Source organism: Puntigrus tetrazona, chromosome 20 (genome assembly GCF_018831695.1).
Source record: "Puntigrus tetrazona isolate hp1 chromosome 20, ASM1883169v1, whole genome shotgun sequence".
In the NCBI taxonomy this organism is placed as follows: Eukaryota; Metazoa; Chordata; class Actinopteri; order Cypriniformes; family Cyprinidae; genus Puntigrus; species Puntigrus tetrazona.
Genome location: NC_056718.1, coordinates 24,660,116 through 24,677,615, shown reverse-complemented (window position 1 = coordinate 24,677,615; position 17,500 = coordinate 24,660,116). Strand labels below are relative to the sequence as shown.

Sequence of the window (17,500 nt, the reverse complement as noted above, 5' to 3'; positions counted from 1 at the left end):
CTTGCTGCCCAATGCTAACAACAATGGAGGAGAGGTTAATAGCAGCGGTGTCCGACTATCCCGAGTTATACAATTCTACAATAAATTCATATAAAGACGCCGCCAGGAAAGCCAAAGCATGGAGAGCCGTGAGTCTGCAAGTTGAAATTCCAGGTGAGCGTGGCGCTTTCTTAAGTTGCTTGTTGCTCACTAAACTGCTAGCTGTGTGCTGTTAGCTTCTCGCAGAGCAGGCTAACAGGAATCCAGATTTGAAGATTTATATCTAACGAGTGCTGTTTCCGTCTCATCACAGAACTAGCAGAGCTCGTATTCGAGTTGAAAAGGCGTCGGGTGGGTTAGTCGGCTAGTTATGACACTTAACCGCACGCGAGCGCGAGTTGTCTCGAGTTTGGTGGTCTGCACAGCAAGTGGGATTTGATTTCATTGAAAGTTTATTGAGTTTGTGCTCCGCGTTACTACTGCGTGAGGTCCTCCGATGCACAAAGCCGTCCTTTTCGATAGAGATGCGACAGTCAGATTTGTTTTTGTGCAGTAAATCATAATGAATAAAGTTGAACAGGTTTAGTGTATATATATATTTGCAAAGTATGATGCACGCGCGTGCTTACTTTTTGGATGCTTTATGCATAAAAGAATACGTGCCTAGGGCTAATTAAGTTTTAAGTTTAATTAAAATTTAATTTGCTAAATATGTGATTGAATATTTTTTTAATATGCTGGTAAAGTTTTATATATTCACTGTTACACGTTGTAAATTAAGACCTAACACATAAATATATAATTTTTTTCCATGCAATAATTTTTTTTCAATATTTCTTATGCAATTTTAATGTTATTAACATTATACATACTTGTGCTTACATTGCTGTTCATTGATAATTGTGAGATTCATTAATTTATAATTGTGAAATGTGTTTCTTATATAATAGCTAATATAATTAACTGTAGTAATAAAAAAGATTTATTGTTATTAATCAGTATGCATAAATCACTATTGATTGATTATTGTAAAATGTATTGTTAGTTATATTATGATTTCAATGTAGATATGCATAAATTACTACATTAATAACTGAAAGATTTATTGTTAATTATATTAAATGAAACGTTTTATGATTATTGTTAACTTTAGCTCATTATGCAATGCATTATTTCTTCGTAATTAAGCATATTTCCCTTTTTTGTTTATTGCAATGTCTGTTTTTAATAATCACTATTTTTTTTGCATATACTTAAAAATTGTGATGCACTTTTCCAATACCATTTATATATATATATATATATATATATATATATATATATATATATATATATATATATATATATATACACATACATACATATAATAATCACCATAACAACTTTTTGCCTCATAAATAATTGCAATAAGTGACTATTATTATTATTATTATTATTATTATTTTTAATTTAAGACAATTTTACGCCACCATAATAAAACGGCAAGATAAAGCAGGAAGGCCTACGCGCTTTCATTTAGTTCGTAAAAACATTTTGATCGTGGAAACCAAGTGTCAAAATATTAGACGTCTTAAAAAAAACGATATAAATAGTAAATAAACGTTTTCTTACGAAGAACTTTTCCGTCTACAGATTTTCCTTTTCCCTAGTCGCGAGCCTCCTGGTTTTCATCAGAATCATCTTAAATTGTGTCCTGAAGACGAAGTTTGGACGTTTGGGAAAGATTTTCAACCAAAATGCAAGCTTACGATGCAACGTAACGGCTAATCGCGAGCTTGTTCGGAAATTGTGACGAAAAAGGGTGGCTCCACCCCAAAATTAGCTTTTGTTTTTATGGAAGGGAAAACTTAAATTTAATGCAAAGATTTGGCACAGCGAAGCCACCGTAGCGTCGTTTTACGGATCCGGTGGACGCACGCCATTACGGTGACTTTAAATCGTTAAATAAAGTCGTCGTTTTCGTTTACTTTACAAAATTTCCATGGTTTTCATCGGAAACGTCTCAAATTGTGTCCTGAAGACGAAGTTTGGACATTTGGGAAATATTTTCAACCAAAATGCAAGCTTATGGTGCAATGTAACGCCGTTACGTAACGACTAATCGCGAGCTTGTTCGGAAATTGTGACGGAAAAAGGGTGGCTCCACCCCAAAATGAGCATTTTGTGATTTTGTTTTTGTTTTTATGGAAGGGAAAACGAAAATTTTATTCAGAGATTTGGCACAGCGAAGCCACCGTAGCGTCGTTTTACCGATCCGGTGGACGCACGCTGTTACGGTGACTTTAAATCGTTAAATAAAGTCGTCGTTTTCGTTTACTTTACAAAATTTCCATGGTTTTCATCGGAAACGTCTCAAATTGTGTCCCGAAGACGAAGTTTGGACGTTTGGGAAAGATTTTCAACCAAAATGCAAGCTTACGATGCAATGTAACACCGTTACGTAACGCTAATCGCGAGCTTGTTCGGAAATTGTGACGGAAAAAGGGTGGCTCCACCCCAAAATGAGCATTTTGTGATTTTGTTTTTGTTTTTATGGAAGGGAAAACGAAAATTTTATTCAGAGATTTGGCACAGTGAAGCCACCGTAGCTCCGTTTTACCGATCCGGTGGACGCACGCCGTTACGGTGACTTTAAATCGTTAAATAAAGTCGCCGTTTTCGTTTACTTTCCATACAAAATTTCCATGGTTTTCATCAGAAACGTCTCAAATTGTGTCCCGGAGACGAAGTTCGGACGTTTGAGAAAGCGATTTAATGATCGAATTTTCGTTTTGGCTCGGAATAACCGCTTTGTCTTACGTATTCTGTGCGCAGAAGAGGACTGCCGCAGGAGGTGGAAGAGCTTGCGGGACATGTTCATCAAAGACAAGCGTGCGGAGCAGCGGCGGCGAGCCTCGGGGACGTCCCACCGCAGCTGGAAGTACAGCTGGCAGATGTCCTTCCTGACGCCGTTCATCCAGTCGCGGTCGCTGGCCGCCGACGAGCCCGAGGAGGACCGGGACGAAGAGGACAAGGAGGAGGAGAGGACGGCGGACGGCAACCCGGCGTTTGTGGTGCAGGACTTTGAGGGCGACCACGGGATGCTGGACGGATCCTCGCACTACTCCGCCTCGGGGTCGCAGGGGTCGGGACGCAAGAGGAAGTGGCAGATGGAGGCCAACGAGGACTTGGAGGACGAGATGTTCTTGTTCAGTTTACTGCCGTATCTCAGGCGGCTGCCTTACGCCAAGAAGAGCGCCGTCAAGTTAAAAATCCACCAGCTGCTGTACGAGGCCGAGTTCAAGTGATGCTCTATAGTTTCTTAATATTTTTCTATCTTTTATTGAAATTCTATCCACTGCGTTTTTTAACATTCATAACATATTGTATCGATGCTGGTAGATGTTTGTTTCGTCGGAGATCAATGATTAAACGGACATGTGCACTACGAGGGTGATGTTTGTGTCTGGAAACGTACCAGTTACTCTCAAAACCAAAAAAAACTGGCCTCAAAAACATTCATTTGGGGGTGTATTATTTCACAGGTTGTGTTATTTTAATACAATTTAGATACTCTTGTAGTTTTTATTTTTTTATATATATATATATATATATATATATATATATATATATATATATATATATATATATATATATATATATAAATATATATATATAAAAATATATTATATATATATATCTATTTTTTTTATTATGTATATATATAAAAAAAAATTCTTTTAGCTATTTAGTTGTTTTGACACATTTGGAAGTTTTTTTTTTTTTTTTTTTAAATGTCTGCATAGTTATTTATAGTTTTATTAGTTTTAGTTCTTTTGGTGCATCAACTAATTAAAAAATTGTTTAAATAGAAAATAAAACTTTTTATTAGATTTTTATTAATTCACATTTATTATTATTATTATTTAAATGAACTAGTCTAAATTTTTCAGTAAAACATGGTACAAATTAATGCATAAACATGCATAAAATTGATACCTTGTGTTTTTATATATATAGATATATAGATATATAAAACATTATAGTATTAAAATATATATTTAATAATGATTTATAATTAATAATTTATATAATTATCTCTTTTATCATCTATTAAAAACATAACAGCATAATTAAATCTTTTTGCATTTAATTTATAAAATCACACACACCATATATACAACTTCCTAAAAATATATATTTCATAACACAATTCGTTTTTTTAAATGTATGATATGCATTAAATTTCATACTAAATAATAAATCATAGTCTAAAAAAGATGCTATATATATATATATATATATATTAAAAATTGTAGTATTTATGGTAATATTGGTTTTGCTCCCTATTGAAATAAAAAATGGTTTATAACAAATGTGTATGATTTAATATTTAATAAATAGTATGCAGTACGTGCTGCACGCTATTCCGCGAACTACAACGCCACACAAGGCCTTTATGAAGCACAGGACAGAGAAACGCGTTCAGAGTACCGCGCACAGTGAACGCTCTTCTCAAACGGCACGTGTAGTACGGGAGCGTGTTATTTGAGACACGGCCCGAGCGTTGTGTTGTGTCCGGCTGATCTGCGCAGGTCCCGAGTGAACGTTCCCTGGATCTGCCCCTCACTTCCTGTAGTTCCTTCCCACCTTCCCACCCGAGCGAGCAGCCAACCAACCGGCCCCGTCTCACGTTATCCGCGAGTTTAGACGCCAAACGGCCGCCAGACGCGCTCGAGCTCGCGTTGAGGTAAGACGCTTTTGGCGCGCCGCCGCCGTTACTTTGTGTCTTTGATCCGTCGTGACGCGCCGCCTGTCCTTTATGACGCAGGCGCGTCTGGAAAGCGGAGAGGACGCCGCGGTTCTCGCTCGGTTCCGTTCCGTTCCGTTCTGCTGGCTGCTGCGCAACTTTTCGGTGTCGTCGGCGCGTTTCTCGCGGGTTTCGACGCGGAGCTCTGAGGCTGTGTGTTGTGTGTGTGTGTGTGTGTGTGTGTGTGTGTGTGTGTGTGTGTGTGTGTGTGGATGTGATGCTTGTGTTGAGTTGTGTTGTAGAGGAGGGATGCGGTATTGTTATACAGGACTGTGTTTGTTTGTGTGTGTGTGTGTGTGTGTGTGTGTGTGTGTGTGTGTGTGTGTGTACTCTTCCCACCAGAGAAAACTTGCAGCGCATACCCCCGTGCTTTAACATAAATCCTCATGAAGATTGTTGTCAAAGAGTGAAAAACTTGTAAAAAAAAAAAAAAAAACACGTTTATATTCACGATATTCGGGTTCAAACACAGAAAGGAGAACGTTTTGCGAAAAGTGTACTGTTTTATACTCAGTCGAGTATGTAATTGTTTAATAATTACATTTTTAATCACGTTCCGACACAACTCATGCATGTAATCAAAAGTATCATTTATATATATATATATATATATATATATATATATGTAAATTTAATAAATATAAATAAATTATATATATATAATATATATATATATATATATATATATATATATATATATATATATATATATATTTATTATTTATTTATTATTATTTTTATTATTATTATTATTATATTATTATTATATTTTTTTAAATCGTTAGACCTTTTATTTTTCTTTTATGGAATTATTGTGATGATTTTGTAGAACTCATTTTACCCAGGAATTAAATGAGAAACTGTATTTTATGCTCGGTGAAATTAAAAGAAGGTTGTTTTTAAAACTATTAAGATTTTGCATTTTCAAGACACTTTCATTTCATAAATTTTCCCACCAAATGTATATTACTGTAATAGAAAAAAAAAAATTTTTTATATATATATATATATATATATATATATATATATATATATATATATATATATATATATATAAATAAAATGTCCTAATATAAATATAAATAATTTATCAGACTCATTTGAAGTTTATTAATAGAATTTCTTATGTTATATTGAGCAATTTAACATCGCAGGTGTTGAAAACTCATTGAAATTTCGATATAGATGATGTTGCGTGATTATATTTCCTCAGTGCTTGCTGTTTCTGAGAGCAGATGAGTCCGTGGCTTTCGTTCCGTGTCTCCGTGTCCCTTCATGTACTCTAGAACGACGCGGATCACAGAAGCGTGTATATTATGTGGCCGTTTGACTCGCTGCTGAGCCAGACTGGAAGTGTTTCACTGAAACGGCCTCGTCTCTCCGGCTGATGTACAGTGTCTGGGAACGTCTTGGGTTCAGCTCATCTCTGCTGCACCTGGCTCACTGATTAATTTCCCCCCGTTGTTTGCTGCAATACTTCACGGCCTTCACGGGACGCCGAAAAACGAGAGCGTGTGCGTCCGAGAGGGTCGGCGCTGGACGTTCAGGGCTTTTCCGCTCATCTCCCCGTGCGCGCTGTTATAGAGCTGGCCGTGGACCGCGAGGCGCTCGCGATGAAAAATGCAATGAAATGGGAGCGTAATTGAACTTGACAAAATGATTTTTTTCCCTCAAGCCTGAAAGCGGCCAAAAAAAAGAGAAGCACTGTTGCCTGTTTTCTATAGAAAGCCGTTTGTGTGCGCAGGACAGGCCCGTCTAGTGCTGCTTTCTGTTTAGATGAGCACTTCAGGTCACCGTTTGAGTCTTCTCAGATTTTTAGGAGCTGTTTTTTGAGTAAACGCGTTCAGGTCGTAATGAGCCAGAAATTATTACAGAGTGCTTGTTTTAAGACTTTAAGGAAGTCATTAAAATGTCGACATGGACGTTAATTACATTTATCCCCAATTATTTATTCGCATTTTTATAAAGCAGAAACATTTAGATTTATTTAAATACATTGTTTAATTTTTTATTTGTCTTTGCCTTACTGCACAAACAATACTCACTCACACTAATGAATTATATTCTATGAATATAATTTATATGCTATATATGTATGTTTTTATATATATATGCTGTTAAATTTACATATTAGAATGAGCATTATTATTGCAATATTTACAAAATTATATATGCATATAATTGACAGAAAGCATGACAGGAAACATATCTATTAATATAATTGATTGTGATTGAGATTATTTTTTTTATATATTATATATATATATATATATATATATATATATATATATATATATATATATATATATATATATATAGTAATAATAATATTATTATAATTAATTCATTATTATAATTATTATAATAATAATATTATTATAATTATATATATATATATATATATATATATATATATATATGTAAATAATAGTAGTAGTAATAATAATAATATTATTATTATAATTAATTCATTTATTAATATTATTATCAACATGATTAATTATATATATATATAATAATAATAATAATATTATTATTATTATTATTATTATTATTAATTATTATTATTATTAGTAATTATATTAATATATATTATTATATATATATATAATATATATATATAATAATATATAATAATATATATTATTATTATATATTATTAATATATTATATTAAAAATATTATATATATATATATATATATATATATATATATATATATATATATATATATATATATATATATATATATATATATATATATATATATATATATATATATATATATATATATATATATATATATATATATAAATATATATATATATATATATAAATATATATAAATTATTTTTTTTTATTATTTCTATATTTTTTTCTGAAGTGTGCCCTGGACATGTTTCGGGTCAGATTCACACCCGAGCTCATCCACAAGAGGGTGCCGCTTTACTAACACGTTCCTCACGTGAAACATGACCACATGAGCCTCCGGCGCGCTTGTGCTTTTATTCGCTCTCTACTCTGGATGAGGGTAAACGGCGGCGGCCTGCACGGAGACCTGGAAATGCGATCTCCAGACACAGGCCCGGTGATCTGTCACTCGTGTCCCCCTCTCGTCGGCCGGCGACCGGCTGGGTTTCTCTTTCCGCTCGCGCAGTGCGCTCCAAAAGGTATAAAAATCAAGAAGGAAAACAGATGCTGTCCTGTGAGCTCTGGGCTGTGAAAGCGATCGGGGACAGAGCGTACGTTCTTCTCTTCTGCTGCACCTTTCCTTGACGTTTCACCTGAACGCTTCGCCCCCCTCGGACACTTTTAAGGACATGACGACCGTTAGGAGACACTTCTGCGAGGACGAGGACGGCCAGCTGTTTAATAGCTCGGACCCGAACGTGTGTGAAATCACCTTCGGTAGCGTCCTTCATTTATGTCTTCTGTGTCCTGAAGAACGCGAAGTGGTGGTGAAACCCAAAATGTCGAATGTTGCGTGCATTAAAACCGAATGTGGCTCACTTTCGTATAAAGCTGATACCTCAGCGTCTGCAATTAATGTGAAAAACAAAAAAGCCATTGCATAGGTGCCAGAATATCATTTTTCGCATGTTTGCATGCGCGGCGCTCACAAAGCGTTTAATAAATCCTTTTAGATTCTTGATCCGGACACGCTTTTAATTCGACAGCTCCGTTTTTAATGCCCTGTTCGGTTCTCTTCCAGGGAACGATGCATGCCTGAATCGATTGATTGATTTTTTTTGTCACAGACCGCACCGGTTTCATGCTTCTGAGCCGCTCTCTGAGTCGGTGGGTGAAGTCGGGCCAGACTCGGGTCGCTGGAAGCGGGTTTGACCCCGGCTGATGTGGTCTTGACCTTTGCTAGCGGTAGCTGCTCGTAGCGCCAGGTTGAGTTACTAATGCAACCCGAACGCTGGCAGCTGAATCACATAAGAACCCGAGGAAATGAGTCATTAGCTCCAGTTTTCTTTTAGATACGATGCACCCTGCGGAAAGTTATCTCCAGATTGACGTGAAAAAGTGTCGTGAAGCAAAGCTGAACTTACAGCATCGCTCCTGTTCAGAAATTACGGTTATATACCAGTTTATAATCAATGTTGGAAACGGATGCACTTTTTTTTTTAGCATTTTTGGTATAAAAAATACTTTTTATTAATTATTTTCTTTTTTCATATTAATTAGGAGTTTTAAACAATTTCATGTTAAATAACATACATAAAATGTATTAAATAGAAATCATAAAATAAAAACATTTATTTTCTTATAAAATTAAATCATTTTATGTGTATATATATATATATATATATATATATATATATATATATATATATATATATATATATATATATATTATATATTATTAGGACTATTAATTACTTTAAATGCTTAAAATTCCAAAAAGTTCTAGTATATATAATATCTATAATTAATAATAATAAACAATAGTATTTTTGATGAATTAAAAGTTAAAATGGATATTTTCGTGTTACAGTACACACTATTGTTCAGGGTTCAGCAATGCTTTTTTCTTTTTAAAGCAGTTAATATTTTTATTAAGGACGGATGTGTTCAATGGATAAAAAGCGGCGGTGTAGACTAAAATTATTTCTGTTTTAAACTTTTCACTCATTAAAGAATCAAAGAAAAAAAGTATAATAAAGCGATCTCCTATCTTTATATGTATGTATACACATATTATATGCAATTTTGGCTTTTTCAATAATAAAATTAATATTTTAATACATTAATAATTTTATTTAAAAAAATTCTTATACAAAATAATGCCTATTTTAGATAATTAAATAATTTTAAATACATTTTTAATTTATTTATTTTTATGATTTTCCGTTATGCTTTATAAATGAAAGAAATAGTTGTAAGCCTATTTTAATACCATTTATTATTATATTTAATAACAATAATAATATAGTATTTATTTATTTATTTATTTTTAAATAAATCCCTTAGTTCCTTTAATCATTTTAAATGAATTAAGGGAAAATTAAGCCGGTTTTAGGACAGTTACATATATATTATATATATATATATATATATATATATATATATATAAATCAATAAATGCACAAAGCTTATTTTAGGACATTCATTAATTTTAAATGGATGAATAAATATCAAATAAACCCTAAAGCCTATTTAGCTTATTAATGAACCTTAAATAAAGGACTATCTATAATTAAAAACAAGTGCATTTCTGTTTATAGTTTACTTTGCAACTGTTTAAACTGCAGTAATTATGAGCTTGTTGGTCTAATATCTAAGTGTCACATATAGCCAGCATTTGATCAGTTGACTGCGTCCTTGCTGCTGGCACCCATCGGCTTCTCTGGTCTCTGGTTTCCTTCGAGCGGTCGCTCAGCGTCACACAGCTGTCACGAAGCTGACTTCCACGTTGAGCACAAACAGGTGTTGTGTATTAGTTCCACTTTTTTTCTTTCTTTTTTTTTCCTTTTTATCACCCCAAAACGTCACCGGCCTGGATTGAGTTGTCGGAGCGCATTACGTGAAATACCGCCGGAGGTTCTTCTTTGACCGTTGCTACAAAACATTTTCTTTCCCCGAGGCGAGGAAACAGGGGGGAAATGGCATCCAGGTGAACCGAAAGGTTTCTGCTTCGTAAAGCCGCTCGAGTTCAGCTGCTCGCCGTATCGAAGTGTAACGGGCCCCAAATATTATTCTGAACACTTTTTTTATGTTTTGATGTTATTTAGCACAAAAATACTTTATTTACTATTTTTTTTATTTACTATTTTTTTTTTTATTTTAGTTAGTAATTAGGAATTTTAAACAATTTCATGTTAAATAACATTACATAAAATGTATTAAATAAAAACCATAAAATAAAAACATTTATTTTCTTATAAAATGTAATCATTTTAGCATAAATAAAAAAATAAATAAATAAAATATATATATATATATATATATATATATATATATATATATATATATGTATACATTAGCACTATTAATTACTTTAAATGCTTAAAATTCCAAAAATGTCTAGTATCTATATATATATATATATATATATATATATATATATATATATATATATATGTGTATTATAATATCTATAATAATAATAATAAACAATAAACAATAGTCTAATATGGTTTAGCTTGATTTTATGTTCATTTTAGTTGTAGTTTGCTTCTGTTTTTAATTTTTGTACTTTTGTTTTTATTATTATTATTATTATTATTATTATTATTATTATTATTTGTTTAGTCTGTTTTGCATCAAATATTTATATTTTACTCAAGCCTTCTCTTGTTAATGTAACTTATTCCAGTTTATATTCATATTTTGCGTTTTATTAATTTAATAAAATACGGTCATTTTGTTTTTGTAATTTTTTTAAAAAATATTATTAAATATTAATTAATAGATTTTTTTTAAATTAATTTCAGCAGGATAGGTTAAAGTAATTTAAAATGCGAAATCTTGATCAAATAAGCCTTTCAAAGCGCATTTCATCGGCTTTAGCGAGCTAAATTTAGCACGAGCGGGAAGAAGCCAAAGCCCGATTGTGGCGTCCTCGAGGAGCGCTGACCTTCCTCCTGAAAACGCAGCTTCCCTCGCAACCTGTTCACATCCATCACGCTCTCAGCCGACGTCTTGAAGACGGATGGCTCCGCTCAGGGTCTCGTGCAGCGTCCAGAAGTCTGCGGCCTTAATTCAATGAGATAAATTGGAAAAATGTGCAAACGCGAGTCATGTTTGCTGGGCAGCGTTGGGCTCTGAGCAGAGGACAGATCTGGACGGAGACGGGCCGAGGAAGGCTTCGAGGAACCGTGCTCGTTTCGCGTTTTCGACCCTTTCAGTAAATCTTCCTGCTCAAACCTCGGCGTGTGAGATTTATGCCAGCGACTTCTTTCACGTTCACCTTCATGCATTTAGCAGATGCTTCCATCCGGAGCGGTTTATGGAGGAGGAAACGACGAGAATTAAAAGAATAAATCGTCCTCGAGCTATTTTAGTTGTTCGAAATATATTTCTTTATTCATAAACGTAATTGGTTGTGAAGTAGTACACTGTTTTGTCAAGGTAAGCTGTTTTAGAACCGTTTATTTAGGCAATTAAAAAAAACGAAATAAAATAAAAACGTGTTAAAAGTTAGTCGGCTGAATTCGTTTTTTATTTAAATGTGGCTAAAAAATTTTTGCAACCGCTTACCCCCAAAAAAATCTTATTTTTTAAGTTTTCGGTGTTTCAATTTTTTAAATTAAGTCCTAAAATACGCTTAGTTTTCTATAACAAAATATATAATTTTGTCATTTAAACACAACGGTCTTAAAATAGGATTTGTGGTAAATAAGAAAATATTATATCTAAGTATAAACGGTCCTAAAACATACTTCATTTTATTTAAGAGAAGTTTAATTAATTTATTTAATGCTAAAATATTCCTCTAAAATCCTTATTCCTATAAAAATTAACATAATGCTTAAATATTCCTCCTAAAATATTTATTTATTAATGTAAAACTATCAACAGTGCTAAAATAGGCTTTATTATTTATTTATTAAAATATAATTTATTTATTAAATTATTGATTTATTTTATTAAATATATTAATTAATATTAATATTTAATAAATAATATATATATATATATATATATTTTATTAAATATATCAATTAATATTAATATTTAATAAAATGTATATTTTATTAAATATAATATTGGCCCAAAAATGTTCCCATGCTCTTTTATATTACTTGTCTTAAAATAGGTTTTATTTTCTATATAAGCATTTCTTTTTGTTTCAAAGCAACATGCAAAAACACCTTTATGGTCACCGCCTAGCAACGTACCAACGCGCACTTAGCAACACCCTAGCAACCGCATAGCGACACTGGAGATGCACGCAAGCGTCTAAGGGCGCTCTCGAAGCCGAGAACCGCAGGAATAAATATCGGTTAGGTCTGGCTTTAGATTGGGGGGAAAAGTCAAGGATTTGTGAAAGACGAACGTGCTTGGGCTCGCGAGCAGTGGAGCTTCACCTGGACGAGTGCTTTTCAGTTTTAGACTAATTCATTATTCCTTGGAAGTATAACCTTAAACCGGCGTTCATGACCTGATATTCTTTGGTAAGTACTTTTCCTGGCACTCTTTCTCGATTAAAAGCCAACTTAGCACTCACTTCTTAGGCTAGAAATGTACTTTATGGTAGTGTTTGTGTGTGTGTGTGTGTGTGTGTGTGTGTGTATATATAGATATATATATATTTTGAGTTCTACAATTGGTGCTGAAATTCATTTTCATTTGAAATGTTTTTACTCGTTTAGATTATTATAAAAAGCATGCTGTAGGACCATTAACAAAGCATAAAACAGGTTTTTCTATAAGAAGTATTTATTGAATTTATTAATGACCCATTTTCTGCGAGACAAAAAAATAGTTTATTTTAATTATTAATGACTCTTAAAAATACTTATTTTCTATACAAAATGCTTAATAATTTAAAGTCGTAATTGACCTAAAATAGTCTTTGTTTTCTATTTTATCTTTTTTTAATTACCATTATTCATAGTTCTAAAACAGGTTTCATTTTCTATATATTTATTTAATTATTATTATTATTATTATTATTATTATTTATTGTTTGCATATTTGTTTTTATTATTATTAATGGCCCTTAAATTGGCTTATTTTCTATAAGAAATGTTTAGTTTTGAATGGTTCTGTAGGCTTTTTATTTATTTATTATTTTAATTCAAATTATTATTATTATTATTATTAATAATAATAGTAATAATAATAATAATTTAATTTAATTATAATTAAATTATTATAATTATTATTAATTTTCTGTAAGACAAAAAAATATAGTTTTATTTTATTTTATTATTTTACTTGCCCTAACGTGTTTTATTTCATTTGAAAAGCATTCGTATTTACAGCGTCTTTCTGTCAAATGCATACAAATGTTTCATCTCTCATATTCCAAAAGCATGAAATGGCGACAAATGTTTATTTTTCCCCAAATCGCAACGCAACATTTCCAACTAACTAACTAACTAACTAACGATCAAATCCAAGCCAGACTGAGATATTAGAGGGCGAAGATCAGGAGCGATCCGAATTAAAACATCTTTGATGCATCCGCAGAATACCTTTCCCTGGACGGTAAGGGAAGCGGCGTACGAGTCTGTTTTATGCGTGAATCTTTTAAAGCCGCTTCTGGGAAATCGATCCGGTCTTTGTCAGGTAAAGCTCACTCTTAAAATGAAGATCTGACGAAAAGTAAATAAATCCGAGATGTAGATGAGATATGTAGATATGCGTCTCTGCATCGGTGTCTCGGCAATGGAAGTGAATGGGTGCCGTCAGAAAGAGAGCCGATTGAAAAACGTCTCACTCCAGCCTAACAGTTACCGTTAGCAACTAAAGTCTATAATAACGCTTCTTCCAGCGAAAAAGGAGTCTGAATCGGGAGAGGAAGGAGGAAGCGTTTATAATGCGTTTTGAACTGCATGCGTTCCTTCTGACGGCACCCATTCACTGTAATGCCGTTTCTCCAAATCGGATGAAGAAACGACCTCGTCTGCATCCTTTCATCGAATCTTCGTTTTAGACTCTATGAGTGCACGCATTTTAATTTTTAGCGCTGAAAGCCTCTTTGTTTTTTTGCGTGGTCGACCTCACCACGACTTTGAGCTTCACCTTGAACTCTAGAAAGAGATTCTGCTTCGTTTCTTTTGAACCGCTTCGTCTTTGACTTCCTCTAAAACCCCAATTAGCCGACAGGCTTCCTAACCGAGGGAATTTATAAAGTGAAAGAGCCTTGTTCATTCACATCCAGGTGTTCCTCCTTTGTTTTTTCCTTCTTTTATTCGCATTATTGTCCGTAGTTTGCAGCCGTAGCGCTCTTCGTGTCGTGGATGACCTTCTCAAAAACACAAAATAGAAGTGTTTCTGGTCTTTCAGTGGCATTCGTCTGCTCTTTTATTCAGTCCGTGTTGATTTCCTTTCCTTAAATAATTTATTTCCTTTGGTCACAGGTTTATTTGAGCACGCATGTATTAAAACTGACAGTGTTGAGTCTGTGTAGAAACCACATAGCGACGTGTTAATCACCTTAGCAACCGCACAACAACACCATGGCAACGGGAACTAAGACAGGTTTCATTTTCTATAGGAAATATTTATTTACTTGAAACTAATGATCCTAAACAGCAAAACAGTAAAATAAACGTAAATAAAAATAGGATAATTTTCTGTGACACAAAAACTGTTGGTTTATTTGCATATTCTAATTATTAATTACCCTTATTTTAATGGTCCTATAGATTTTGAATATTTTATATTTTCTCTTGCAATTATTAATAGTTTTTTTTTTCTACAAGAAGAAATATTTTTGTAGTTAAACTATTAACTATTAATTTTTTAATTTTATTTTACAGGCAATACGTTTTATTTTACTGTCTTACTATCTTAAATATTCCTGGCAACGAGATACTGTATTAGATCTTATTTTATACAAGCAATGCATTTAAAATCATTAATGGTTCTAAAATAGTCTTTTTTTCTGCAATTGGTTAATTATTTATTATTAAACTAAATTATTGTTCTTAAAAAAAAAAATATATATATATATATATATATATATATATATATATATATATATATATATATATATATATATATATATATATTATTATTATTTTTATTACAATATTATTTCCCACAATAAGCGATTTTGTAAGAGAAACAATTAAAATAAACTAAAAATTATTTAAGATAAATATAATAAAATATATATATATACATATAGCATTTAGTTTTTAAAATATTTGTTATTTGTAAGAGAATTTATTTCACTATTCATTATTTTTATTTATTCAATTGACTAATGCTTTTAAATGAGTTTTGTATAAATGGATTGATTTATTTAATTGTTTATCGAAAATGATTAATGGTCGCACAATACGCTGCATACATATATTTATATATATACAGTACACACACACACACACACACACACACACACACACATATATATATATATATATATATATATATATATATATATATATATATATATATATACTGAGAATGCAACTAATAGCCTGTAGAATAATAACTAATATAATGTATTTTCTTATACTTTACCTCTCATTGCTTTGTTGCCTGGACAACTAAACAGTAATGTGTTTCTGAGCTGATGATAATGTATGTGTGTGTGTGTGTGTGTGTGTGTGTGTGTGTGTGTGTGTGTGCGTGTGTGTGTGTGTGTGTGTGTGTGTGTGTGTGTGTGTGTGTGTGTGTGTGTGTGTGTGTGTGTGTGTGTGTGTGTGTGTGTGTGTGTGTGTGTGTGTGTGTGTGTGTGTGTGTGTGTGTGTGTGTGTGTGTGTGTGTGTGTGTGTGTGTGTGTGCGTGCGTGTGTGTGTGTGTGTGTGTGTGTGTGTGTGTGTGTGTGTGTGTGTGTGTGTGTGTGTGTTTCTCAGAGCTCTGTGTCAGAGGAATGTCTCTGTTTACTAGGCAAACGTTCCTGTCAATCCAGAGAGACGGATTCTCTCAGGAATGGGAGCAATGCAGACATCAATCACTGGCCCGCCTGGGCTCAATGATATTAAGCTACATTGTGAAAACCATAATTATGTTAGTGTGTTTTTTTTTGGTTTTTATTTGCCCATTACGTTCCCTAGTGTGAGAGAGCTGAGACTGGCCTGTTTCAACAAAAAATACCATCAGCCCGGGATTCATTTTTAGAGCCTTTGAATGATCTCAAGCATATATTTAGAGAATAACGGTTTTCTACATAATAAAATATTTATTAAATTAATCATAGGCCTGTATGCATACAAATATTGCCGTTATTGTATCACATAAGTGATTAAATATCATGCAAAACAACATTTCATGTGCTGTATTTTAATGTTTGCATCAATCATTATGAAATTCTGCATTGCATGCATTGCACGAAACATTAAAATGTTTTCATCAGTCCTCCTCCTCTACAACCACGTGGCTCCTCCAGAAACGTCTGCTGACTATCAGCGCGTCAGACTTCATTGCAGTAATTGGCCGAGGCTGCAGGCGACGCGAGGCTGAAATACTTTCTTAGCGGGATGTATGCGATTTAGGCCTCATTTAACGTCAAAAGGAGCAAGTTAAACGGTTTCTCTGCTTTTAGTTCTTTCGAGGCAGTCGAGCTTGTTAGCCCGAGATCCGCTTCTCGGGAAGATCTGACAGCTGGTGTTTAATATCTGCGACCTTAGTGGTCACGATTATTCTGAAATACTCATATTCGTAATGCCGTGCGTGCGTTTTTTTTGTCTTTTTTCCGCTGTAAAATGCTAATGATGTGACTTGGGTTTGTAATGCGGACCACATGCTTCGCGCCGTAAACATCTGCGACTGGATCTCGGATGCGGTTGTAAAGGAGGAAGGTACCCGTGCAGGAGAAGCTGCATCAATGCACTCATTAATGACTGGATGGCGGACTTTGGCGTACGAATGCAGTTAGTGTTAGTCGTGCTGCTCGTTGAGTGTCGCTTCACTAAAGGAACGTTTCGGCCAGAAACTGAAAAAAGAAGCCCGTCCGAGATCTGCATCGGTGTCTCAGCAATAGATCCTCTGCGGTGAATGGGTGCCGTCAGAACGGGAGTCCAAACAGATGCTTAAAAACATCCCAGTAATCCACAGCGCTGGAGAAGACACAAGCGTTCGTAAGAAACGTCCGTCGTTAAAACTG

At 33.4% G+C, this 17,500-nt stretch overlaps 2 protein-coding genes across 2 annotated transcripts in view; both read left to right on the top strand.

The window, feature by feature from the left end:
- Positions 1–3,406, top strand: part of LOC122324925 (MADF and BESS domain-containing protein) — a 3,415-nt gene extending 9 nt beyond the window's left edge. The window contains exons 1-2 of the mRNA XM_043219699.1: positions 1–153; positions 2,794–3,406. The exon at positions 1–153 is cut by the window's left edge and continues 9 nt beyond it. Coding sequence (XP_043075634.1) covers positions 12–153; positions 2,794–3,266 — 615 coding nt within the window. The 5' untranslated portion in view covers positions 1–11 and the 3' untranslated portion in view covers positions 3,267–3,406. The remainder of the gene's footprint in view (positions 154–2,793) is intronic.
- Positions 3,407–4,553: 1,147 nt separating this feature from the next.
- The window catches only part of disp1 (dispatched homolog 1 (Drosophila)), a 52,605-nt gene continuing 39,658 nt past the window's right edge, over positions 4,554–17,500 (top strand). The window contains exon 1 of the mRNA XM_043220506.1: positions 4,554–4,708. The gene's annotated coding sequence lies outside the window, so the exon portion shown is untranslated. The remainder of the gene's footprint in view (positions 4,709–17,500) is intronic.